At 36.8% G+C, this 27,691-nt stretch overlaps 1 protein-coding gene across 1 annotated transcript in view; it reads left to right on the top strand.

Moving 5' to 3' along the window:
- LOC143662401 (netrin receptor DCC-like) overlaps nt 1-27,691 on the top strand; it is a 294,187-nt gene that overhangs the window by 255,885 nt on the left and 10,611 nt on the right. The window contains exons 16-18 of the mRNA XM_077136090.1: nt 8,529-8,594; nt 17,513-17,675; nt 24,689-24,915. Coding sequence (XP_076992205.1) covers nt 8,529-8,594; nt 17,513-17,675; nt 24,689-24,915 — 456 coding nt within the window. The remainder of the gene's footprint in view (nt 1-8,528; nt 8,595-17,512; nt 17,676-24,688; nt 24,916-27,691) is intronic.

Below are 27,691 nucleotides of genomic sequence, written 5' to 3'. Positions count from 1 at the left end.
TAAAATGTAATCTTTGTCATCTTAATTAATCTTTCTGAGCCAAAGTTTACTCATCTATAAAGTGGGACTAATAATGCCTGCCTCATTATTATGATGACTAATATTAATAATATTCTCACCCTATTTATTCCAATAGTAATCTGTTTATTCCACATAGTTAGAATAATCTTTCTAAAATACAGATTTAATTGAGTCACTTCTTTACTTAAAATCCCTTTATTGGATCTCTATTCTCAACAAGATAAATTCTAGATGCTTTAGTAGAGCAATAGGGACTTTTATTATTTGATCTCTTATTTCTAAATTCACCCACTTCACCCTTCTCTGCCTGATACATTTCTCCCATCCTTAAATTCTCACCTCAAATGTCACCTCTGAGAAGTTTCCCATCATTTTTCTAAGAAGAATCAATCTTCCTTTTTTCCCACTAAACCATTTATGTGTAATTATTTATTTATTTTGTAAATTACTGCATGGTTAGAATTATTCACTTAGTATCTGGCCCTCTCAATAAATTATGAGGCTCTGTGATGGTCATCTTATATCCAGTGCATAGAACATTGGATACACTAAACATATTTGATGAATAGATGAATGAATCATGGACCGATACATGAATGAAGTAATATTGAGGTGCAATGATGTCATTATTTATATATGCTAGTACACCTCTACCAAGATGGTCACGTGGTAGTGTTTGCCTATTTCAGCTGCACTTTCCAGCCATCTGGTCACTTGGAGAAGAATAAACCTCATATCCTTCCTTCTCTGCTGCATGGCAACTTCATTCAGATACTAACAATTCTCACTCTTGCTTTGTGGATAAACTTGTGGACCACCAGAGTGGGGGTGTGAGGTGTTCATGGATCAATCATTGGCCTTTGAGAAGAGTGGCTCTTTTATAAGCCTCTGAAAATCTACTCCATCCTTCATCCATGTTGTAGCCTAGCACATGAGCTAGCTCTTGGGCAGATCCACTCATCCATGAAAGTGCCTGTATTAGAGAAACAGAATCCTTTTTAGATTTTAATAAAGACAAAGTTGCATCTAAAAATGATTTCCGAGACTCATGTTCTGGACATTATTCCAGATACACTAGAAGCAAGGGATATACAAGGAGACTCTAGTGAGAGAGAGAATTCAGAGACCATCATCAACCATCATATCATTAATGCCATTAATTGTAACCTTTATTTGTTATTCTAAAAATTATTTTATTCTATTTTGACCATAAGTTTCATTCTAGATTTATATGAACAATAATTTCAATAACTAATACATTTATTGCACTTTAAATAGGTAGAAGGTCATGAGAGTGATAGCTAGGGGTGTTTGACAAGTTTTGCCAGCAATCAGACAAAAGGGGACAGCTTAGTTGTAGTCCGAGTCATATAGATGAAAACTTTTGGGTTCTCCTTATCTGAAATCTTTAAGTAGGAAGCTGACTTCCTTCCTGTGATCAAAAGGATATATCCATATCCTTTGGCTCCCTGTTATTTGCCTTTCAAGTTTTTGTATGAGAAGAGCTTGAGAATGAGCAGCAATAGACTTCACAGGAGTAACCAATATGCTTCAGAAATGTACATAATGGGTGGGCCACGGTGGCTCAGCAGGCAAGAATGCTTACTTGCTATGCCAGAGGACCCGGGTTTGCTCCCCGGTGTCTGCCCATGTAACAAAAAAAAAAAAAAAAAAAAGAAATGTACATACTTTTTCAATTAGTGAAGAAGTATAGGTATGTCAGTTTCTCATTGGCTGACATCCATCACCATGTCCGGAATCCAGATACCACTTAGTATCTGGCATATTCTTGTATTTACTCTGGTGCTTGCAAGTAAAGACAATTGCAGTGTTTGTAAACTTTCATCTTTTTTCCTAACCTTAGAAGAATGCTTAGGTAACTTTTCTTCACATGTCATTTGCCAAGCTCTGTAAAAGGCTATACATATACCTCATGGAATCAGGACCCAGCATCAAGTGGAGATGTCAACTAAGAATTAGCATAAAGGTTTCATTTGTCTAAATCATCCCTAGCTGGTAAGGTTGACTATAAGTTCCATTTGTTTCAGGAGAGTCCAAGAGAAGTTCATTGCAGCACCACCTGATTTCTGTAATAATGACATGGTCATTCTGTTGATGATATTTGCATGTAAAATTGTTACCTTAATTTTTTTAGAATTATAAAGATTTTAAAACTGAGAGCAGCTTTTCAGCAAGAGTCTACTCTTTGTATTTTAAAAAAGAAATTGAAACCACAATAAACTGCACCTCATGGTTAAGGAAAATCTGTACCATGATCTATCTGGTTCTCTTGCACTGTCTGACTCAGAGCAGGTCATCGTTGCCCTTGGACTCACTGCAGATCGCAAATATAACTGAAGTTGTTGAAGCAGAGAGGGTAAAAAAAGGATTTGCTGAGCACTGATGCTCAATGCATGATAGAACTAATAGCTGCCCTTACACGTAACATCTACTTTCTTCTAGTCAATACCCACCATTTTTTTGCCACTATTTTTTATGCATAGTATGAAACAATGTGTTAACCCAAGGAAAGGGTTCAACTGAAAACACTGAGAAGAGCTTTTAAGTTCTTTTGTATTCATAAATACTTGAAATATCCTAAGTGTTGGTGATGACTTTGCTTCTTGTCTTAGGTTGCCCTGATACCTTTTGTCAAAGTCAACCTTTTTACAATTGCATGAGAATCTTATATCTTAGACATATTTTCCAGCCTCTGAGAAATCATCTGCTTTAAATAGATTGCAATATGATCAGAGTTTTGGAAAGTAACACTGTATCAGGTGATATTGATAGATATTCTTTATCTACTGCTATACAAGACTCAAAATCAATGCAATTTCTATCACTATCAACAGAATTATTTTCAGAGAACCAGTTCTATGATCAGGAGGATATTCTAGCAGTGTGCATCCTTAGAAGAATGTATATTGAATATTTATTGGCGGACCAATCTGTCCATTTGATTTAGATCAGATGGCCATATATTTTCTCCAGGCACTGATTGTGTAGGTGCCATTCTGGAAGACCCTCTGTTATCTCCAGGGAAGATGGATTAAAGAAAAGATTAGAACCACTGCATTCAGTTTTCTCCACGTCTTCTGCAGATTCATTTTCTATTCCCTTCTCCCTGAACTCATAAAAATCAAATTCTAGGACTGAAATCCCAAGTGAATTAGGCACTGGTATACACTGAAAAATTTTCATCATGGAAAGTTTTCTCCAGCTGCCCATGTGTTCTACAAATGAGGACTTAATATAAACATCACTATTGTTTTATTTTACACACACACAACACAGCAATAAAAATCTGTTAGGTTATATACATATGAACAAAAACGTAGGGAACAAATCACGCAATTGTAATAGTAGCAATGCCTTACATTTGTGCATGTTATTCACATATGACAAGGTATCCTAACTCACATAATTTATTTATTTGTCACTGGGGAATACAGTAAGTATACCACCTTGGTAAGCACCAAGGCCATATCTCCTGCAGTGGCCATATCACCTCTGCCCATTTTTCCCTCATTCCACATAGCAAGCAGCAGAATTCATCTAGAATTGAACTTTTGCCCAAGGGGGCATATGGCGCCTGCCACAAAGGAGAAAAAGAAGACTCGTTATGAACTATTATTTAAATAAAATATAAAAGATAACTCCTTAAATGACTTTATAATTTATAATATTTTTAAAAATGAAAATCAAGGACAGAAGAATGAAATTTCTTTTAGGACTCACCTAAGAGGTACCTAAATAAATCTATTTAAATATACAGAAACTATTTTAAGTAACTTTAAAATAGCTTCAAAACTTCCTCATTTTAAAGTCAACTGTAGGCTCATTTCCTTTTATTTTTCTTCCCCAAATCAGTATTTTCTGGTTTCAAAACCAAAGGGAAAAGTAAGAAATATTTACCTTCATTAACAGAATTTCTGGCAAGTATTTTTTGACTAAATTATCAGGATGAAATCCCAAGTTGGTAAAATGATACATGAATTCACTAACCTTTTAGCATGTTAATTCTTTCATACCTACAATTTCAGCTAATAAGAATAATAAGAATATACAGTTATATAAGTATTCTTCTTTATATTCTCTCGGATTGAATAATATTATACTCATACAGTACATTTTGATTGTTGTGTTGTCACTAAATCATAATGTTACTAACTCAGATAAAAAGAAAACAAAACTACCTATTTTCAATTATTTGAGCATGTTGAGCTCTATTTGAATAAAAAACTCATATACATTGAAATTTATTATATTATTTTTGCAAGTGTTATATTTAAATTTCTATGCATTCATTTATTTATTAGGAATATTAATTTTTTTAAATGTTAAAGATTTAATACAGCATGCAAAAGTAATTCAGGGTTTATAGTTATATCTTAAAAATATTATTGTGGAACATATAAGATGTTATAGGACTGAAAATAATATATTATTTTAAAATTTGCTTGTAGTTCTTTTTATAGTACTAGATAAATGAAAAAAAAACATTTTAAATTAAACCCAATAGTGATTTTCATAGTAATAGATGGATTGTCTTTTGCATAAGACAATCAGAGTCAGAATAAAGTAAAAACCATACACAGTTAACTAATGTTAACCAAGAATGACCTGTATAGGATCTGGATATAATAAACAAACTATACCTGTCATGGCCGGAGCTGTAACTAATACATTTTATAGAACTTCTGCTTCCCAAGGATCTAGAACTGTGTCTCACATCTGGTGGGCACTTACTTGAAGGAATGAATATTACCAGTTTTATGCTCCATTCCTAAAATTAAGACTTCTTCGGTAGAACAGTAGGTTTGATCTTTGCATTGAATGACTTTTCATTCCAACCATGTTCAAAAGTCTAATTAGTCTTCTCTTTCCCTAGATCAGTGCTTGTGAAATCAGCCAAATTAACTAAACACATCCAATATTTGATCCATCACAACAAGCCTGTAAGATTGCTTTGGAATGCCAAGTAGTAACACCAGGATCCTTTCCTCTTTAGTCCCTAGTGTCTCCACATTTGTCAATTTTGTGGACCTTGCCTTATAACAGTGGGAGAATCTTTCTTTACTCATCGTTTTCTAGTAAAGAAAGTCTTCCTAGAATTTAAAAGACATATTTCAGAGAATAACACAAAAAATTAGAATTTGATCTCCATGTACTTAAATCAAGAGATCCCAGACTATCAATAATGCAAAAAAAGGGTTTTGTATTTCCATGATATTGGGGGGCAAGAACTCTAGATCACAAAAAACTCAAGCTTGCTTGTTAATGATATCAGGCTTCTTTAAAGTATTTTCTGCTGGATTTATTGAGAGTTGCTTAATTTTCTTTTGTGTTATCTAGCTAATCATGACCAATAAAAAGTTAACTGATGTCAATGTGTTCGATTCTGTGGGTAGAAAGCCCACGTTTTGAGCACTCACTCTTATTCAAAGCATTTCCTGAGTTGTTTGTCTTAGCCAGCACTCTGAACCGTATGACATCTGATATTCTTCTTCTTACTGAAATTCAGTGTCATCAGTTGCCTCTCTAAATCTAAGGGTGCTGTACTCATAGAGCTTTATGTCTAAGTAGTATGTGGATGTGCTTTGGGCTTGTTTTTCATTCCTCCCACAAACTAGCGGGGAAAGTAAGAAACTTCATTAAAAAGACATTTGTCAGGATGCAGAGGAAAAGGAAAGTTCTCCGCAGGCTATCTACCTAATTTCCAGCCAATACAGTTTTACTCCCAACAGAAATAATTTATTGCTTTACTGGCCTAAGTGATGGGGTCGTTAGCATCTTTTTTGGCTGATTGCTTTGCAATCTAGTTGCTTTCAGATGTTAGAAAAGTCATCTTAATATTTATACAGAACTTCTGTCTCACTTCATTTCTTCCAATATTGATCTCACAGTGTACCGTTGGCAACCTTATCCTCTGTTCATTGAAACCCCGAATGTGTCAAGTCACACAGCAAGGTATTTGGAAAAGGAGTTGGGCTTGTCTACAGTTTAGTCAGCTCACCAAAATTTTCACAATTTCTGCTTATTTCAATTGCTCTTCCTCACTCCTCATGCTATCCTAATTCCCACTTCCTTACATGCTCAGTCATTGCCCAGAAGAGTGGGAATGTACCATTTTATGCTGAAACTATAATATGATGTGAGGGTTTCTTTTTTAATTTCTTTGATTTTGTTCCTTTGCGAATTGCAATGCATATTTTTATATGCTACATACATAAAAATCAATATCTTAAATGGTGAGAAGCATTGTTAGAGACCTTAAAAAAGTGAATATTTGCACGCTACAAATCTCTTTCCACCCCTACGCTGGCCAAATTCTCAAATCCTACTTAGACTGACAACCCTTTTTATTGTGTTTTCCTGATCTATAAATGAACGTTTCCTATATGCATTACTGTAAACCTCCTTTCAAATTGATATGAAATATGGATGATTTTACAAAGACTGGTAAATTGTATACTGGACATTAACAGAAATATTTCAAATTCAAATAGACAGGTTTTCTATAATCACCTGGAAGCAAGTGTGTCTAACACAGTCATTCTATTACTGTTACGTTTTCCTTTTAGTAATTGATCAAAGACTGTTTTTACCGCAAGGCAGTTTTCAGAAAAAAAAAAGTGACTCAAGAATTTTTTAATGTACATTATTTTCCAGGTTATTAAAATATAAAATACATTTATTTTTCAGTTTTTGAGCACCTAATACATTACGTACCTGATAAACGATAAAGGTAACATACAAAACAACAAAAAAACCAGATTACCTCCCATGAGTTAGTTCGAAATGCAAAGCAAAACAAAAGCAAGGTATTATAAGTGGCTAAGGAATCCCAGAGCATTGATTTCTAGTAGATACTCCCCATTCTGGTGAACAGGGCTTTAAAATGGACCAACTTTTCCAGGATAAATTTAATACATTCGGTCACCTCCTGATTTGGTTCTTTTGCCTTCTGAGAAGAAAGCCCCATGTTCCTCCTCTCTGTGCTTCCAGTCAGGAAAAACCATATTTAGGCCCTTTGAGGTAAAACTGTTTCTTAGTAACCCACCTTTCCTCTTGGTATAAATTGACCTACACAGTTGATCACCTCCCATTTTATGCTGGGCAAGAGAGTATGAAAAATGACCTCTCACCTGTCTGCTACCTTAAGTATGTTTAGCATAGCTTGAATTAATTTCTTTCAGTTACTTGTTGACATGCCAACTTGAGCTCTGACTTGATTTCAGAAGAATTTTTTAAATTGTGACTGTATGATTCTTCGCAGTTCTTTTGCAAATACAATGATGAGATCTTGGGAAAGCTCTAATAAAAGGAGTGTTTGGTATATAAAAGAATGTCAAGAGGGCAGGACTTTAAATTCATAAAGATGAAGAAAATTGGAATCTATAAATGTGCATAAACAACGTCTATTGCTATAGCTTCCTCTGCATCATCCAATGGATTATAACTGCTGTCAGAAATAGCCCCCCTAAGCAACTAAAATGGAGAATTGACTTGTGTTCTTGTATGTGTTTACATATACATTCAACTTCTAAATGCTTTTGTGTAGATGGTCTACCTAATAGATATTCTAGAACTTAAAATGTAATCAATTAATTGCAGTTCTACACCCATCCTAATAGAAAAAGGTATGATGAAAGCCCGTTAACTTAATTTGGATTAAATAATTTCTGGTTAAGTCGTATTTCTGGCCCTATTCTCTTAAATACTATGTCTAAAGCTGTTAAGCAAATATACCTACTGGAAAAAAAACGTTTCCAATTACACGGTACTGAATTAAAAAAAGTTTCTTTGTGTAGAAAATATTCTACAAGATATTTTGTAAGAAATATTTTTGTAAGGAAGGGTCAGACCATGTGGGTTGTGACATAGCTCCCATCCTTTATTTCAATCTAATATTGCATTCCCAGGCACCTTCTGTGGCCCAAAACCAAAAGAATGCACAAAGCCCAGTTTGAAGAGGAAAAGTGTTGTTACCATGTGAAGTAATAACTCCAGTTGCCGCAAAGCCATTCCATCCGGGTCACAGTGGGGAGAAAACCTCCGAGAGCATAAGGGGGGCCAGCTTCCCTATCTAGGAACCATGACTAAGCACCGCGTCCGTTCCGAGAAGTTCAGGAGAGCAGCGTGCAGGCTGACCCCATCGCTGCTCCTCTTTATAAACACTTTAACAGGAATTCTGGGGGGGGGGGGGGGGGGGGGGCGGAGGGGGGGGTGGGATAAAAAGGAGGGAGACAGTTCTCAGAGAGGACTCGGATTTAGCTTTTAACAAGGTCTACCTTTGTGGCAGATTTTGCTCACAATTGAAGGAAAAAACATTTTCCTACAACATATAATGGTTTTTGACAATGTCAGATTTTCCCTGAGGTGGCCCAAATCATCATGTGATGTGTGAATTTTTTAATCTTCATCCCTTCTGTTTGTTCTGTTTCATTTATGAGTTCATGGCACATAATTCTTACGTTCTGACATGCTTTCCCCATAAATAGGTCGACATGGAGATGGAAGCTATTGGCCAGTTGATACCAATTTAATTGATAGAAGCACTCTCAATGGTAAGTATGTCAATTAGATTCTACTGCATACATTATAGCAATTAAACATCTGGAGTGTCTGAGGTAAATTTTCTGTTGACTGCCAGTGCCAAGAAACTTGGATTCAGCATCTAAGTGGGAATGTTAGAAACATGAAGGTATTAACAAACCTTTAGCACGTTCCACCAGGAGGCTGCCCCAGTGAGAGTTGGCAAGTGCCTAAAACAGTCAATTGGAGAAGTCCCATAATGGGGCATTTTATAAATGATACAGGGCTGTTCAATACCTACATTTTAAACTGTCCTAATGTATTAAAATGTTTCCAAAATTCTGATTTTATCAAAGGCAGGTGGTATATATGCTGGTTTGAAATGAAATCCACTCAGGTTCGTAAATTAAAATTATGTGGTCCTTTTGGTCTGGAGAGAACATTTACTTTTTGAAAATCTCCCACCACCTTATTGTTAATTCTCTTTCACATTGCCAAGATTAGACAAGAAGGAGGTAATATCTAGAAAGGCCCAATAGAATCAGCTCGGTGTGGCTGCTGCATCCTAGGATTTTGTCTCTCGGTTTTACTGGTACAGAAACTCTATAAGGATGTATTAATGCAAGGCAAATTCCAAAAGGACTGATGTGCATATAGAGGTTTTAATATATAATTATATGTTTATTATTATATATTATATATTTAGTGCATATATATGTGTGTGTGTGTATATATATGTATATATATATACTACTGATGCTATTGTTGTATAGTTTGGATTATTAAAAAAAATATTTCAAATATTCAAAAAGGCTAAGATGGACACCTGTGTAGCCACCATCCAGGTTAAGATATAAAATGTTCAAAATACAATTGAAATCTCTTGTATGTCTCTGCCTTACCACACACTTCTCTCCCATTCCCTCCAATCCTCACTCTGCCATAACCTCATACCAAATTTGGTGCCTGATACATACATATATATATATATATCCTTAAACAGTGTAATATTATTTTGCATATTTATAATTCTAGAAATGGTATCGTATTATATGTATCCTGCTGCAACTTGCTTTTTCTTTAATTTTGTCTTTTAGTTTTATCCATGTATTTATAAGTAGCTCCAGTTCATTTCTGTTTGCTGCTAGGTAATAATCTATTTTATAAATATGCAGAGAATATTTGTGTAACTGTTTCAGCAGATTTTCATGAGAAATTTGAATTTGGGTGATCTCCTGTTAAAAAAATCCAGATGGGTTTTTAAAAATCCATATGGGAAGCCAAAACTGCAATCTAAAAGTTGATTGCTTAGCATGAAGTAAGAATGAGAGAGGGAGTTAAGTGATCATTTCCTGTCATAAGGCCCTGATAATATAATACACCCATTTCCCCAATGACAGGGTGTGTATCTGTACAGTGGACCAGATGCTTGGGTGAAAGGTTCAAGGTCCTCTCTCCTCTGCCAGTGGCAGACTCCAGCACATATTTCCAACAGTTACTCTTTTCAAATTGCCAGGCGTACCCTCCCCTGCTATTAATGCCATTTATTGAAATTGAGAGTAGTGCAGTTTTTTAGATTTAAGCTTCCTAAATGCATTCCAATCAAGATTCTCTAAGATTATTTCCAAGATGTTCTCTCTAGCTTGCTGCAATCATCACCATTACCTCTTGTTTTTATATAGATCCTCTCCCCTCAGTTTTGTAAGCTTTCTGTCCTCTGCAGGTATTCCAGTTTGAGACCCCTATTAGCTAGTGCCTGGCTCTCATAGCTCCTCAGCTGCAATATACAAAATTATGCTTAGACAATTTGGGGAGCTTACAATAGGAAAATGAGAGGTGGAATGTGATGTGCATAAGAGGGGGTTTAAATAACAGTGTTTCCTTCCCCCACTCTTTGCAGGCTACATTAACTTACCTTCTCATTTCCAAGTGACCTTAAATCCCAACAATATGCTAAACATACTTCATGCATTCAAGCAGTCAGTCAAAAATCACTATGCCATCATGGCTTGTGGCACACTTGCTATGTTTATGGGAACAGGCTGAAAGATGCAGCACTGAGGGAGCAATAATTGAAGAGGGCAAATTTTCCAGGTGGCTAAGGCAGAGAAGTATAAACCAGGAAGATGACAGAGGGTGAGAAATCCTAGGGATGTGACAGGATGGGGTCGGAGGGTGAGTTGTTGAAATTGTGTAGAATTATGTAGGAAAACTTAATTATAGTATTTTTCTTTACCATGAAATAGAGAGGTTCTAAGTTTGGAATCCATATGGGGAGTTAACTTTTTCCCTTGAAAATCATCCACTGCAGCTGATCTCAAAGTGTTATTTCTATAGGGAATTTAATTTGGAATTCACCCCCAGATAAGGGCATTGGTATACTGTCACAGAAGAATACTTTTGGAAGAGCTGGAGTACCTGGATAATTGAGAAAGACCCATCATCTCCTCACAGCTTAGCAGATTTCTAACTGGGAGTGGTAATGTGTGTTGGAGCACATATAAGCCAGACACAGAACTACATGCTTTCTTCAACTGTGTGTCCTAAAAGACACCAATATTGTATAGGGCTGCCAGATTTAGCAACGAAACATACAGGGGTCCCAGTTAAATTTGAATTTGTTCTAATAGTCCGTTTATAGATACAATGAGGTAAAAGAAAAATATTGCAGATGTTCCTATTTCAAAGTATATAATTATCTCAATGTAGATATGCATCTCAATGTACATATGTATCTCAAAGAACTTATGCATATGCAATGAAGAAGAATTCAGATTTAACTGGGCTTCCTGTATTTTTGGTTGCTAAATCTCACAAAACTGATTTTGGAGTTTAAAAGTTTGGTGTTGGGGTGCATGGGTGGTTTGATGGTAGAAGGCTTATCTTCCATGTGGTAGAGTCGGCATTGATTCACAGACCATACACCCCTCAAAATAAAAAGAATTTTTAAAACTTAAAAAAAAAAGTTTAATGTTGGCTATTTGAACAGACCCTGCAAAATTAAAATAGAATTTTCTGGTTAAAAAATACTCCAGCTCTAATTTGACATTATAGATGAGTCAACAAGAACTTTCCTTTTCAAAGGAGTCAGATATCAGATGATGAGAATGACAGTAATTGAGAGCAATGAAAGTGATGTTATCCCTTTTTTTCTCCATTTAAATTTGAGTCCATGCAAGAAATTTATTTGTAATTAAATTTGACCTGATATACATTACATCAGGAGAAAGTCATGAAGATAAAATAGACTAATGGCATCTAGTGGTTATGAACTGATTTAGAAAGGTTATCTACATTGTCTATTACCTCTTTACTGCATCACTTAATGATATTTTAGAGATTTCATGTGTAACGGATGGGTAAACAAAGCACCTGAATTTGGTATACCATGGAAATTTCACTCATCTTTCCTTAGAGTGACAGAATTATAGAAGTTTCCTATCTCTCCCGACACTTGCTGAATTCATCCTTGAAAGTATTACAGCCATGTAATAAAATAATGGCTTATTGTCAGGATACGCAAGTTAGTTGCAAATAAATTTAGACCTCACTAATCACTTACTCTCTTACAGCATGTCAGTCTTTAAAAAATGCATTCTTGGAATTCAAATAAAGATATCAATGCTATAGTGCATGTTTACTTTTGTAGGTGAAAGCTCTTAATTAAATTGTGGAGACTGAAGATGTATCTTAAATTATTTTCTGGTGGCAGGTAAAATAAAAGCCAATATGTGGGTGATGTGATTGTATTTTTCTTTTATGATGCATTCAGTTTTAGATTATGGCCCATATTCTTAAGGAAGAAAATCTTCAACTTCTGAAAATGTGATTTTGTTTTTTATATTTCTGTGATTGACAACAACTATAAAAATTATTTCAGCTTACTCCTGATTTTCTCATTAGGGAAGCTAACACCAATTATTTCAGTTGGTTACTCTGTCTAACGGGCAAAGTTACGTTAACAAGTTTGGTTAGAACATCTATAAACACTTTAAAAATGTTTTTATTGACCTCAGCCTTTGAAAATTAATTAAAAGCTTGAAATTTTGGAATGCTTTGGCATATCTTATTAATAAAAAATATGAACACTACTAATTTTTTTGCACATTCAAAATTGTATTAAGTGCTCTGTGAGACACAACTTCACTCTGAGTTTAGGAGAAACAGCCATGTTTTTCCCTCTGGCTTTTGGAAAATTTTTATTTTTTCCAGAAAACAATTGCATTTTAAACAACCCAAGTTAAGTGTATATAAAGCCATTCCTATATTTGCATGAAATAATCATTCTGAGATTAATAAACTATTAGAACACTGTTATGCTATATTCAGCAGAGATCTTAATGCCAAAGAGAAGGTCCAGGAATCAGTCATTTCCCTGATGGAAAGAAAATAGAATGGTCTGGGTCATAGCTTCTATTTCAGTGCCCATCCACCTATATCTATTCCAGGTGATTTTTAGAGTCTCAGATTAATCCCAAACCCTGAGTTGTAGATTTTACTTTATAGGATTTAGTGCTGCGAGACCATAAACAAATCATTTAAACTCTTTCAATTTCATTTTTCCATCTGCACGTAGAAAGTGGGAAGCTAACTGTGTATCATTCCAACTCTCTACGTTTCTTTGTTGCTGGGGCTGTCCTTGTGCATTATGGGATGTTTAGCAACAGCCCTGGCATCCTGATGGCTGTAGCAGCCTTCCTCATCACCATCACCAAGTTGCAGCAACCAAAAATAATTCCAGACATTTTGTCAAATATCCCCTTAGCAGGCAAAATCTCCTCAATTGAGAACCACTGAGCCAAATTACCATTTGGCAAAGATTGCTCCAGGGTACCTGGATCCCATGAAAAGTTCTGAGAACAAAAGTGTTCCATTGTCAGATAAGCAAGGGGAAATTGGACTGACTACTCATTCCTCTTGTGCAGCATGTTCCCTTTCTACCTGCCCTCTTGCAGTCTTAGTCCTAAGAGAGCTTTCTTCAGTCACTCGACACTCTTGATTTCAGCCACTCCCAGGTCTTCATATTTCACCTATACACCAATTCTCCATTTTTATTTAATCTCAGCAGAGACTGTCTGGATGCCCTTTCAACAGGTATCACAGGATCTCAGCCCTGACATATTCAAAACCAAACTTTGCTTCTGCTATTACTGAACCTTCCCTTTCACCCTCTTTCTCATTTAATTATAAGGCCTGTTGCTTTAAGCCTGAACTTGACTCTGCCATTCTTTCCTCCCCCCCATATGCAATCCATGCCTCATTCATTTAATTTAAAACATATTTTGTAACCATTCATTCTGCTTGATTGTAGTTGCCACCATCTCAGTTTAAGCTATCACATTTCTCACCTAGAGAACTTCAATATCCTCTTAATTGGTCTCTCTTCTTCCACTGCCAGCTGCTCTCCACAATACAGTCAGAGGTCTTCTTTTTCTTTCCTGTTTTTTTTTTCTTTTACATGGGCAGGCTCCAGGAATCAAACCCAGGTCTCCAGCACGGCAGGCAAGAACTCTGCCACTGAGCCACCGTGGCCCCAGAGAGGCTTTTTTAAAACAAAGCAAGAATGCCACTCGCTTGCAGAGAGCCCTTACATGGTCTGGATTGCACTTAGAGTGAAATCCTAAATTCTGAATATGGTCTAAAGATTCTGCATGACCCAGGCCCTGTTTCTCTTTCTAGCTTCATTTTGTGTCATTGTCACTTTTGCTCCCAATCCTCCAGACACATTGCCTGCTTTTACTTCCTTCAAGTTCCAAGCTCTTCCTAGTCCCTGTTTTCTTGCATAGGAGCAGGAATTGACTGAGAGCAGTCCTCCAGGATTCAGCCCAAATATTTTCTCCCCCATGAGGTATTTTATGACCTCCTTTCTCCAATGACCATCATGTTCTCAAGTTACATCATGTTCTCAAGTTACATCTTACAAACCCTTCTACTTTTCTTTTTAGAGCAAATTATATTTTCAGTGTTATAAATATTTTTGCTTCATAGTTTATTATCTGTCTTTTCTACTAATTTATAAAGTCCATGAAGTCAAGAACCATGCCTTTTTGGATCACAAGACTGTATCCCAGCACCTGAGTGGATCTTCCATACGTATTTATGGCATAATTGAATACTTTCTCTACCATGCCCGTGCCATCCCTCCTGGCAATTCAAAGTTCACGTTAACGTGATCAAGATTTGAGGAAAGGTGTTTTCCAACTTAATTGATCTACGATCTTATTTTTCCCATAACACTACTTAATATCTCATTTTAAGGAATGCTGGGGTAGGAGAGACATTGAGTCAGTAACTAGAAGCTTTTGTTGGGTCTGTTTCTTTCCTCAGAACTGAAAGCATCATTCTTATATTCACATGGTTTACTTGTCTGTTGATATTGTGCAGCTATTAGGGCATGGCCATTGTGGCAATGGGGCAAAGTCTTAAAATACATCAGAACACCCATTCAAAACCTGGCTTTGTTGTCTACATGATAATTAAGCACTTAGTGTCCTTGCCCATCAATGAACTTACTGCAAGGAATTTGTATAGATAAAATAGGATAATAAGCATAAAACATTTCTGAAAAATGATTAAGTCTTATACAAATTTAAAATAATTTAATTTTTTAAATTACAAAAATTTAACCAGGTTTTTTAATTTAAAAAAATTGAACCAATTTTCCAATATTTCCTAGGACTTTAGACCCATCACACTATTAAAAATATATTTTTTGTGCATATCAAATTTAGCAGAGAAAGGAATGAAACCTTTTACTGTGATCAGACATCAAAAACCAATGGAATGCTCATGTGATTTTTAAAGAACTTATATCCCTTTCCCACAGATTTAATGGAATTTGCCAGTTCTTGATTACTCAGACATAGAATAGCGATACTATTAGGCTGACATAGGGGAAGAGAATTATTATGATACTATGTTTTTTTTCTTTAAATTTGAAATGTCACATAGGATGAAATGTATTGAGCCTCATCTTCATAATTACTGTGTGCAAACTCTGTCTCAGGGTCTACAGTCAGTGGGTTGCATCCATTAGTTCATGAAATAATCACAGTGCCCCAGTGGATAGATAATGTTAGTCCATTTTTACAAAGGAGTCACATCGAGATTTAGTCACACATAAATAGTTAGTCATGGGGTGATGTTTCAAATGCAAGTCTTTGAATTTTACCAGTTGGCTTCCTCACTGTAGTCCGCAAATGGGTAAATGTCACCTGGTCCCTTCTGAAGACAGCCTGACTCCTAGAACTCCTAATTGCCTGCATCTAGGGTCGTGAGCCTGAAAGTTCTCATAATCTGGAAAAGTTTTCCAATCGATATATTTAGATATATCTAAAGACACCATTACATTTGACTTTCTTAACTGCCTGTTCAATGTCAGATATTCTGATTATCTGGATTTTGAATTGGGATTCGAAAATGAATGAAAGACCTTGAATACCAAGTTTTAAACTGATGGGAGCCCTTATGAGGAAGGCATAAAGGCCTGGGATCAAAGATTTCTAATGAGCGTCCTCATGAACTCTGATGCTCTCAAGGCAAGTGGCATCAACATAATCTCACTAATGCTCAGCAGGAACCAGAGCCATTATTTTCTGACTTGAAACACGATGTCCTTCAGGGTGGAAAGAAAGAAAGAAGAGTAGAAATCATAAGGTGAATTGCTATGTGTAACTCCGAGCAAGTTTGTCAGAAATGACAAACTGTTAACTATAAGCCAAGCTAATAAAAATCCTTGAGATTCTCAATTATCTCTATTGTAAGCCCTCACATAAAATGCTAATTTATTCCAATAAATTAATTTATTAAGGCTAGAAAGGGCATATTAAGATACTTTTTTAAAATGAATTTTTAAATAGTAAGTAAAACTATGATACAGAAAGTCCTGACCTTTCATTACTTGTCCCATTCCATTCTAGTAAATGTAAAAGTTACTTCAAGGAGAACTTATAGCTTTCATTTAATTTAATCAGAATCTTTTAGCAGAAAGTTTTATTTAAAATTTTTGATGAGTTCCTCACCCTGAGAGTCAAGTTATACAAGAAGTGCTTATTAATTTTCTAGAAATAATGATCATTAACGATTTATTTAGGTTTAAGTGGCTATTCTTTAAAAAAATGTCATGATTCTTAGCTAGCTTGTCCTAAGACATTGTTTCTATTTTGAGGGAAATACTGTGTTATTGTATCCACCTGTGAGAAGTTAACTTGTCTTCTCATGTTCAATAGTATTTCAAAAAATTTTATGGCTTCGAAATCCATTCAGAAGTATGCCAAATATAAGGTAACATTAATTGAGACATTTTATTTAATATTGCAGCAGGATAATAATATTATAATGATTTGACCCTACGTCAGGCACTGAAATGGTTGTGTTGCATATAGTTTCTGTAATTCTGACAGAAACTGTATTTGTTAAGTATTATTATTTCCGTGTTACAAATGAAAGCACTGGGGTTCAAAATGCATATTTTGCTCAAGGCATAGAAAGCTAATACAGATTTTTAAAGAAATAAAATTCAAACTTAGGTGTAGGAAACATCCAAACTCATTTCTTTCTGCTCCTTTCTAAATTCATTTCTAAATAAAATAATATGGGGATATTTATTTTTTATTTGCAGCTTGTAATAACAAAAATGACATGCAATAGGATATTCCTAATTGATTGATCACTGACTGATATCCATTCATCAGTGGATGGACATCTGTGTGGTTACCGTTTTGAGGGCTCTTGTGAATAATGCCGCTACGAATGTCCATGGGTACGTTTTGATGTGGACATACGTCTTCATTTCTCTTGGGTTGATAGTTTAATTCCTTCCTTAGTGCTTCTTTCCCAACTTCGGCAAATCCCCCTCATGGGATAGGGACTTTTCACATCCTTGATGGAGAGTGAGGAAGCCTGGGCGCCCACAGCTCCCTTACCTTGACCTGTGCTTGTCTTTTCCCAGAGCCACCCATCGGGCAGATGCACCCGCCGCACGGCAGTGCCACTCCCCAGAAGAGCAGCACCCTGCTTGTCATCATCGTGGTCACCATTGGTGCCATCACAGTGCTGGCGGTGGTGATTGTGGCCGTGATTTGCACCCGGCGTTCTTCAGCCCAGCAGAGAAAGTAGGTAACAGCCGGCCAGGGAAAAGTCCCCACTTGACCTGCCAACCACAGTTTGGGGTTATTTTTTTTAAGATTTCCTGTGCTCTTTCATATTTCACCCTGTATTTCTTATCCCCTGACCCTGGCAGAATACTCTGTGCTTCCATTTGCTTTTACTTCTCAGGACCAGATTCTCCCTTCTAAGGGAAGACAGGTGTCCCTTAACATTTAAAGGAATAGTCGCTCCTTATGGCCATCTCTGCCAGCATGGATATAAGGTCAGAGATGTGTGTTCCTCCAATTTATGGAAAGAATGCATCCCCCAGTATTTATTTTTCACATTTGGCCAAGGAAGCCCATATGCAGTTAATCAAGGCTTGTTGAGTGATTGACTAAGTATAGAGGACCAACCCAATGTACTTACAATACTATGGGATTTTTAGTTTTCAGGTAGTATTTAGGAAGAAGAGATTCCAGAAATTTTAAATAGTTCAAATTTCCTGGCTTTTGGTTAATTCTCAGAAATGCAAAATTTTGAAGGGTTTAAAAATATTTTCATATAATGCAACTCTAAGCTCTATCACATGCAGAGTGATGCATCAAAAAGTTCAAAGTCTAGAAGGGAAAGGTTGCCTATGCACTTCCCAGCAACATCCTATGAACAGCCTGCTAGCCTTGTGTCAGCCAGTTTGAGAAATTAGCAGTAATCCCTGGTCATTCTCTGCCTCTTTGCCTCTCTAGTCCTTTCAAGTCCAATCTGATAGGTCTTTCAGTCCCACTCTGAAAGGATTTGCTATGATAGGTTTCTTGCTTTGATGTTTTTTGCCTCAGGCATGAAGCTAGCTCTGCAAACCTGAGGCACGGGCTCAGAGGCGGCTACTGTGACAACTGTATACTACACACATTGCTAGATGAAGCTTCTCTAGCAAATGATTTTTCCTTTTCCTCTTGCTAATACCTCAGCCTTTCACTCTTCCTTTCTTTTTTAAAAATCTGATAACTCTTATCTGTTGATCTCTAGTGTTTTGTGCAGTACTCTGAAGTGAGGCGTTTCAAAACAGAATCTGGGGAAGATGTATGTGCTGAATAAAATTGCCATTAGGGGTACAAATGCAGTCTTTATATTTAATGTGTTGCTATTGCAGTACAAACTTTATATGCAGCTGCATTTATGATATTGGACTATTTGAAGCTGTTGACAGCTGATGTGCTGGCCTATTGTGCTCAAGTGAGAAACAGGACAGAATGAGCCTAACAGAACCAGCCTCCTGTGTAAACATTTTGAGGAGACATAATTACCCACATAACTTTCTAGACTGCTGGGCAATTAGCAAGGATCTGGGGAAAGATAATTGTAGTTAAACCTGGAAAAATCTCTTGGTCCCTGTGTCCAGGAAAGGTGTTCTACAAAGATGGAAGAGTGGAACATCAAGGCACCAGGTCTCCGATGTCAAGGATACAGATAAGGGGAGGATTCACATAAAGGAGATGGGAGAGTGTCAGAAACAGATTTTGCCTACTTTATGATTATTGTGAAACATTGATTCATTCGTTAAACTAATGAAATTTAATTAATGACACCATTTGTATCATTCTTTTTCATTTTTCATTACTGTGAGAAGATTGGTCAAGGATTACATTGACTTAATGAACTGGATTGCTGGAAATATTTTGTTTCTCTACAGAGAAAATGAGGATATTCTTAAGGTGCAAATGATATTGCATCACTTTCAGTAACTTTCAAGTTTGTCTTAAAGCCCATAGTAATCACTTTGGTAAGAGTTTGAAGGTTTTATTTAGAAAGGGTATAGGTTGAGCCCTGGGTATTACTTGTTTATAAAATTAGGGAATGAATGAAAGGATGAATGATTCCATGAATGACAGGACTCCAAATAAAGTTCATCGTAGGTCCTGATGTGCTTCCACTTTGATTCTTGCCCACCTCACACTCAAACTCTTAATATTTACTTGGCGTGGTTTCACCCTTCTGTTTTAAATATCATTCTTCAGTGATGTATCCATTAACATTCATCTTTGTTTCTATTTATATGTTAAGAGAAAGAAAGAGTAAATTAAATTCTCTCAAGTTATTTCTGAATATTTGTTTTGCTTTTTCTTGATTTCATTGAGGCCCCTTCTCAATATATTGAGCCCTTTAGGACAAATTGATTAATGCAGGTGAAAATAAATAAATTCTAATCTACAATAGAAATAATGTCCTTTACAGGGTTCTCAGAAATTGGGATTTAATGTAATTAATAAAATGTATTAGAAAATGTTAATGGGCTTCTTGAATGCTTCTTTGTCTGGGAGTGCTGGGAAATGTACATTTTTCTTTGTTTTTGTTAGGGACTTGAATTACATCAAAATGGATTGAAAAATATTTTTATATCACTACCAGTAATACCTTGTCCAAGTTATTATCTACCAATTTTATTCAATGGCTTATATCTTATAATTTATATATGTATAGATTTTAATAAGATAGGCCATCTGATTGATTCACAATATAATTGGGAAAGTTTCATTTTTTGTGATATAAAATAACTAACAGAAGTTAGAACACACAAGTTCTATTCTGGTTTTTTCACTTCTTTACTTAAATTAATTGTGTTACCTGAGGGAATATCCTTAATTCCTGGGCCTCAGTTCCCTCATAAATATAATAAGAAATAAAGCTAAATACTTTCTGTTATCCCCTTGGCCTTTAAATTGCTATGAATGCACCTCCTTGTTGATTTAACCTGTACACAGCAACTCTTAAATATAAACACACATTCAACTCTTGACAAAAATAAATTCAGTTCTGAGAATCAAATTCTTTAACTTCATTGAAATATATGGTACTTTACCTTATATCTGTAACTTTCACTGATTTTTAAAAAAATTTAATTGTTTTGTAGTATTCATCTCATAGGGATTTCAACTGGTAACTACAGAAGATTTTAATATGCCTTAATTCCATTTAATATAATACAGATTTACTTAAGTATTTAGAACACATTGATCCTGGGTTCCTAATAGAAGTCTTCATTTTTCTGTTTTTAATAATAGTTGATAGAATGATGATGATCAATATGGAGTTAAGTGCTAGAGACCTTTGGAAAAGATTTGGACTGAGAAAGATGGAGAAGTTTTTATACTTGAGGAATATCCTCCCAGTATCTCTTTTCTGGTTAACTGATAACCATCCCTGTACACTTAGTTCAGGCGTCCTTCCTTCCTGAAGCCTTTCCTAAGCCTAGGGGGACCAGGTGTACCTGCCTTATGCCCCTATCAAATCTTGGGCACCCTTCCGCCCAAATACCAGAATCATTACAGAGCTGTTCTTTGCCTCCTGTGAACAACTTGAGCAGAGGATTCCTAACACATACTGGAATAATTTATCATGATATGGAAAAACAACCTATGAGATGAGATTAATTGTTTAGTGCTTCAGTGGGCACAGTCTTGAACACAATGGACCCTCAACCAATGCTGGTTCTTAAACACTTGCATCCCCACATATTGATTAAAAGTAAAAGGGAAGGAAAGTCCCCTTAGAGTGTTAGGTTTTATGCAAAGTAAGAAACAGGTGGATGAATAAAGAGTCAGAGAAGAACCTTCCCCAAATACTTCCAAGTCAGTAATGGAAAGTTATTATTCAGTTCAAGTCATGATTGTATGCTTTGTATATGTTCTATAATATATTAAAAAAAGCAAATCTGACAAATGTTAACTCTTAAGCTAAAAATCTTTCTGTAACTCCCTACTGACTTCCTGATATTATCAAAAATGCTTCTGTTGGCAGCAAGGTCTCCCATAATTAGTCCCCATCTACTTTCTGCCCTTACTATCTGCCAGTTCCCAGAGCATACTCTGCAAGTATCACCAGAAGCCATGCCATTTTTCATTTATTTATTAAACTCCCAATGTCTCACCCATCTTTGCATTTCTGATCCTTAGCACATTTCTTGAGACATAGTTGATATCCCATAAAAATTCAATGAATAAAATACAGAAATACCTAGATAAATAAATAATTGTAAAACAATGGATGTTGTTGGAGAAGTAAGGAAAACAGAGTTTGTTCCAGTAACACAGAGGAAGTAGCTGGACAGCTCTGTAAAACAAGTGCAGATGAAATACCAAGGCAAGTGGTATACCAAGGTGAGAGGAACGTTTTAGATAATCTTAGATCATATTGACCTAAAGTGGTGAGGAAAGGTGCCTGAAGGAGAGAGGCTTGATTGGAATCTTAAAGAATAAGTAGTTTGTAGGTAAGTAGGAGTATGAAGGAGCTTTGGATGGAAGAAAAATCCCCTTCCTTGGTTGAGCTGTGAGAACTTTGCCGTGGTCTGAGGAGACGGCAGTGAACCTTGGTGAATCCCTTGCTCTGACTTCATTAAAGAACTCGTGGATAGGAAGAGACACTCCTACCCTAGAGTTATTTTTAAAAGCAGAAAGATCTCTGGTACCTATGGGCAAAGGATATATGTAAGGAGGGCAGCAGGTTTAACATGTGAAATGTTTTATGTCTTATAGGAAAAAAACTAGCTTTAAAATAAAAACAAATGAACAAAATCAAATAATTCACTAAGGCAGTGCTCCTCAAACTTTAGGCATATCAAAAATCGCCTGAGGGCTGTTAAAATGCAGAATGCTGAGCCCGACTTCTGAGTTTCTGTTTAGCAGGTCTGGGGTGAGGCCCGGGAACATGGACTTGAACAAGCTTTCAAGTGATGCTGCTGTCACCGGTTCAGGTCCACACTTTGAGAACCGCAGCTCTAGGGATATCCGCTTATGGGCTCAGAAGATTCCACAGGTGAAGCAGAGAAACTGGGGTGCAGAAACAGCAGTCATGTCAGGAAGCCAGCAGATAGGCAGGTCAGGGTGACAGCTGGTCCTATAGGTTTGAAGAACAAATTTCAGGAGATTTAGTGGTGAGCACATGCCAGCGTTAATACCAACCTGCTGGGAGTTGGGAAGGCCTCGCTAAAGCCAGAGATTTCTCTCCTGATAAGCAACATAATAGGAACATTTATTTTCTTGCTTAAATAGAGGAAACCAGCATTGCTTGGAACTGAGGTCCTGAGAACAGCTGAAAGAATGAATAAATAAAGCATGCATGTAAGCAAGGGATAAATGGAATTCATAATTTATTTCAAGTTCCAAAAATTCTTTAACAAATTTCTTTACCACAGGCAATTTAATAATGAGTCACCACAAGACGTCTCACTGTGTTGTCTTTGGTTTGGGAGCTGGTGCTTCTCTCTATGCAGTCAGGTGGCCGCTGGGGTTAAAGTTATTTAGCATTTTGATCTGTTAGCAAAAGACCTGATGAGGTCAAACCTCAAAGTTTCGAAATGACATTAAATTCTTCTGAGGAGTTACCTGAGGTAAATTACATAAAGCCTTTGGGTGAGTAGCGGATCAGTTTCCTGTGGGCAGGTGAATGAATGTAAGGAAATGAAGTCAAGGAATGGATGGTAAGCAGCGAGTTATTACCTTAGACATAAAAAAATGATCTACGGTCATTCCAGACCATTGTCTCGAGACAGTGTGGGGCTGCTGCCAGGAAATCAGCAACATGCAGATAGTTGTTAGGAAAATATTAGAGCAGAAAGCACTGCATTATTTCTCTACTAAAGTACAAGACGGATGTGAAGGCTGAGGTTCTTTGTCTCCTGTCCTCATCACCATACTTCCAGACAGATGAAAATGAATGTTAGGGAATATCCAACAAATCAAACCACCAAACATTTATCCATTGCCTAATATATATGCAAACCTTCTCGCTCAGCAATTGGAAAACCCAAGTCATTCCCAGTGGCCTTGCCAATTCTGCTGAGTGCTTTCATTTTGAGATAAACACTTTTGAACCATTTGGCCACCACGGACAACAGTTATTATCGGAAACCATTGATTGTAGACGCAGGGTGTGAGGAGGAGGTGATTCTTCTGGTCTTCTGTCAGCAGGGAGATTTTATCTGCTTGAATTCTGTCTTTGAAGAGATATTCTTATTTTAAAACAAAGAGAGCTACAAGTGAAGATTTAAAAATTATAACACAGCAGAGCAGGTACCAAAACCTACTTCTGAAAAAGGCCAAGCAGTAAAAACGTAGGCTTTGCGAGCCACGTGGTGATTGTCTCAGCTGTTCAGCTCTATTGTTGCAGTGCAAAAGTGAGTGCGCTTGGCTGTATTCCAATAAAACTTAATTTACCACGACAGGGAATGGGTTGATTTGGCCTGTGGGCCATATACTGACCTCTGCTGGAGAGGATGGGAGCACGAGCACCTTGCTAATTTATTTAGCTATGCAGGGAGCATTTGGATACCCTAATCCAAAATATTGCCACTGAAAAAAGAAAATTTATGTTGCTAAATCCTTGTTGGAGAAGCTAGAGACATTTGAATCATACTTCCTAACTGTATTCTTTCTCTTTTCAGAGGATGGGTCTCATTGTGTTTGAATCCAGACACATAGTGACTCCATGGCAAAAGTGTTTTATTCTTCTAAGAATGTGCTCATGCGACCTTTTGTTTTCAAATAGGAAGCATCCCAATTTACATTAATTCATACAACTGAGATGTAGGCAGACTCTTTTCTAAGCCCCAGTCTTGGCAGTTGGCACAAATCCTTGCCTTTTTATTCCTATTTGCCCTTTTAAAGCAACTCCTTCATTTATCTCCTAGACAGATGTGGCAGTCAGTTACCTCATGCATAGCTCGAAAGATTGGCATATGGCTGCATCTAACCCATTGTCACCTTGTGTGTGAATCTGTAGCCGGTGAAGCTGGAGTAAGGAGCCCTGGCAGGCAGCCGAGGCCCTCGGGATTCAGAACCACATCTCCTACAGCGTGGCGAAGCTCCAGGGGAAAAGAGAAAAGGCAGCCAAGACAAGTCTGCCAGTTCCTGGGCTTCACAGCATTCCTCCTGGGAGGCCTTTTGTTTCCTTCCCTGCCTCTAATTTGAATTGACTGCAGAAAGGAGAGGACCATTGAATAGAGGCTTTCACACTTTTCACAAAGTTTTCTAACTTTGTTCCATAGGAAACGGGCCACCCACAGTGTTGGCAAGAGGAAGGGCAGCCAGAAGGACCTCCGCCCACCTGATCTTTGGATCCATCATGAAGAAATGGAGATGAAAAATATTGAGAAGCCAGCGGGCACTGACCTTACAGGAAGGGACTCCCCAATCCAAAGCTGCCAAGATCTCACACCAATCAGCCACAGCCAGTCAGAAACCCAACTGGGGAGCAAAAGCACCTCTCATTCAGGTAATTCTCTCCTCACTAGGCCAGGGAAGACAACCCATTCTGAGCCCACAAGATTTTCCACCCCTTCTTCAGTACAGATATCCTTCATACCATTTTGGGTCATTTATCAATAGTCAGAATAAGGTAATATAAATGTGGTTGCTCAACCAATTGTACTCCCTTCTTCACCAACTAACATCCCTGCTGCCTGCCTTTTATGGTCTTAATGCCTCTTAAAATTTCTAAGAGAACAGAAGTGAGAAAGTTGAGAAATACTGAAATGTCTGAATTAGTGAAATTCAGATTCAGAAATTACTTTATTACTGAAATCTATCAGAATTGATTTGCTTTTTGTCAAATTTTGAGCAAAAGTTTTGTCTAGATAATAAAATTGGACCCACCTGTACATTTTCCCATTCCCTATTGCTATGGGTAGTTAAAAACCGGTTCTAAATTTGGTATCAGTTCCTTGTTTTAAAAAATCAGATCAGAAGGATGCAAAGTATGAAAATATTGTGTATTCATTCATTTTGGCCTTTATTACCATGGAGAACATCTGTCATCTTCCGGCAACCATATTATATGACCACCAGCCTAGTCTGATGGAATCTGCCTGAAGAATGTTGGTATATGGTGTGATCTGAAGAAAAAAGCCTGCTGTTTAATGAATTAAAATGAAACAATTCATATCCAGGAATAACTCAGAAATTTAGACAGTCGTTGTAGGGCATTTCACTTTCTGTAGGTCCTCATATTTTCTAATTGCTTGTGGGAAGTAGAATAATCAACCAAATATCTTCATCACAAAATCCTTTGGTCTACTTATAATGTGATTATAGAATGAGTAGCTGTTATTTTTAACTGAATTAAAGTAGTTTTGTTATTTGAAGTCTAACCGGTTTACTGGACTTTCTCAGATCTGATGTGGAATAAGCAAGGAATTCAATGACTAATTTTTCCCCATGAGTTGTTGAATATCCTTTTTCTAGCCCTTAAATGATAGCTGGAACACATTCCATAACTTTGCTGTCTAACTGTAGGCCAGTCCTGTTGAAAACCACAGTCAGAAATTTAAGTGAAAGATTTTCCCTCCCTCATGACCAGCTAGACTTTTGGTTCTGGGGACTGGGGTCACTAGTGGTTCTTTAAATCCTCCATACTTTGGAGTGAAGTGGGTTGGCTTGAAAGGGCAGAAGGGAGTACATTTGTTTCAGGAGCGCTTCTATTTCTTCCCCCTACCACTACACTTTTCTTGACAATGTAAGATGAGAAGGGTGGCATGTGGAGAGAAGGGAGGAGAAGGAGCTGAAGAGAGATGGACAATCTGAAGTTCTTCACTGCTTTTCTGAACACATGGACTGGCCTCAGTGTGGTATCCAAATTTGAGGTCTCTCATTCAGCCAAGTATAAATTTTTCATGGGATTCCTCCACTGCCCATTTTGATGAAGGATATAAGGTCAGAGCTTAACTCCTTCCCACCAGGCACAGCAATTCCTGTCAGTCTCATGTGTCCTCTGATGTGTCACCCACACTTGGGTATATTCTGTCAAGTTGACAAAAGCCTGATCAACTTCCCAAGTGTCTCCTTAACTCCCAGGAAGTTTCCACATCCTTCCCAGTCCAAATGGTGAGAAAGCATGTATTTCTCCATGGCCCCTCTTTCAGCCATACTCTTTCCAATTGCCTTTTCTGCTATTTACAAAGACACAGCGAATATGCTTCCTGAACCTGGAAAATGAATGCAAAGCAAATCTCTTTTGCAATATCCACCACACTTTGCAGGAAGTTCCTCCTGCAGCTTTAGCTTTGCCTCTGTGTGGACACCAGGGAGGGAGGAACACCCTTGCCTCCCACTGAAGGGAATATAATTACCTCTGTGCCCTCAGAAGGCTTTGCCAGTGACTTCTAGGACCTCATCTTTCTTGCCTTGCCCTTCATCTTTTATACCCTGAGATGACATCTGAAGGCAGCCAGACCAGTCTTGATGCCTCTTAATAATTTCTGGGGGGAGATTTTACCCCATATTGGGATGTTTTCACTAGAAGGTGAAGGTTCTTTAGCCTAAGTATACTCCAGAAATAAAATGGAGGATGCTTATTTCCTTTTTGGGGTGATGAAAATTTTTGAGGTTAGTAGTGATTGTCATACAACACTACAAATATAGTGGAAGTAACTGAATTGTACACGTTAAAATAGTTAAATGGTGAATTTTATGCTATGTGAATTTTACCACAATAATAAAAATATCAGTGGAATAACAATTATATTAAAGTCTCAAGGAATTCCTATAATTCTGAACATGGTCCATTCTTTGAATAAAGAAGTAATCATGAAACTGGGATGGGGGAATACCTAGTAGTATCAAAATGACTTAATAGAAAATTATTATATCATAGTTAGATTCAGAATTACTATGTTATTTTGAAAACCACATCAGGTAGTATTGTATTTTTTGCATTAACTTTCAAATATCATTTTGAAAACTAGAGAGGAGAGAAGAAAAGCCTATTGCATTCACCCATATTTTTGCTTTTGGATATTCCTTTTTTCTTCCCGATATTCCAAGAGTTCTTCTTTAATTATTTCCTACCTGTTTAGAGAACTTCTTTTAGCTATTTGTTGAAAATAGATCAGCTGATGATAAATTAATTTAGTTTACAAAATTTAATCTGAGAATGGCTTAATTTCACCTTCATTCCTAAAGGATATTTTCAATGATGATAGAATTCTTGGTGGATGGTTCATTTCTTTCAGCATTTAAAAATTTGGTACTTCCTTCTGGTCTCTGTGATTTCC

The sequence above is a fragment of the Tamandua tetradactyla genome, chromosome 18 (assembly GCF_023851605.1).
Source record: "Tamandua tetradactyla isolate mTamTet1 chromosome 18, mTamTet1.pri, whole genome shotgun sequence".
NCBI classification, from domain to species: domain Eukaryota; kingdom Metazoa; phylum Chordata; class Mammalia; order Pilosa; family Myrmecophagidae; genus Tamandua; species Tamandua tetradactyla.
Note: the sequence above shows the minus strand (reverse complement) of the source record. Positions and strands in the feature narration are given on the sequence as shown.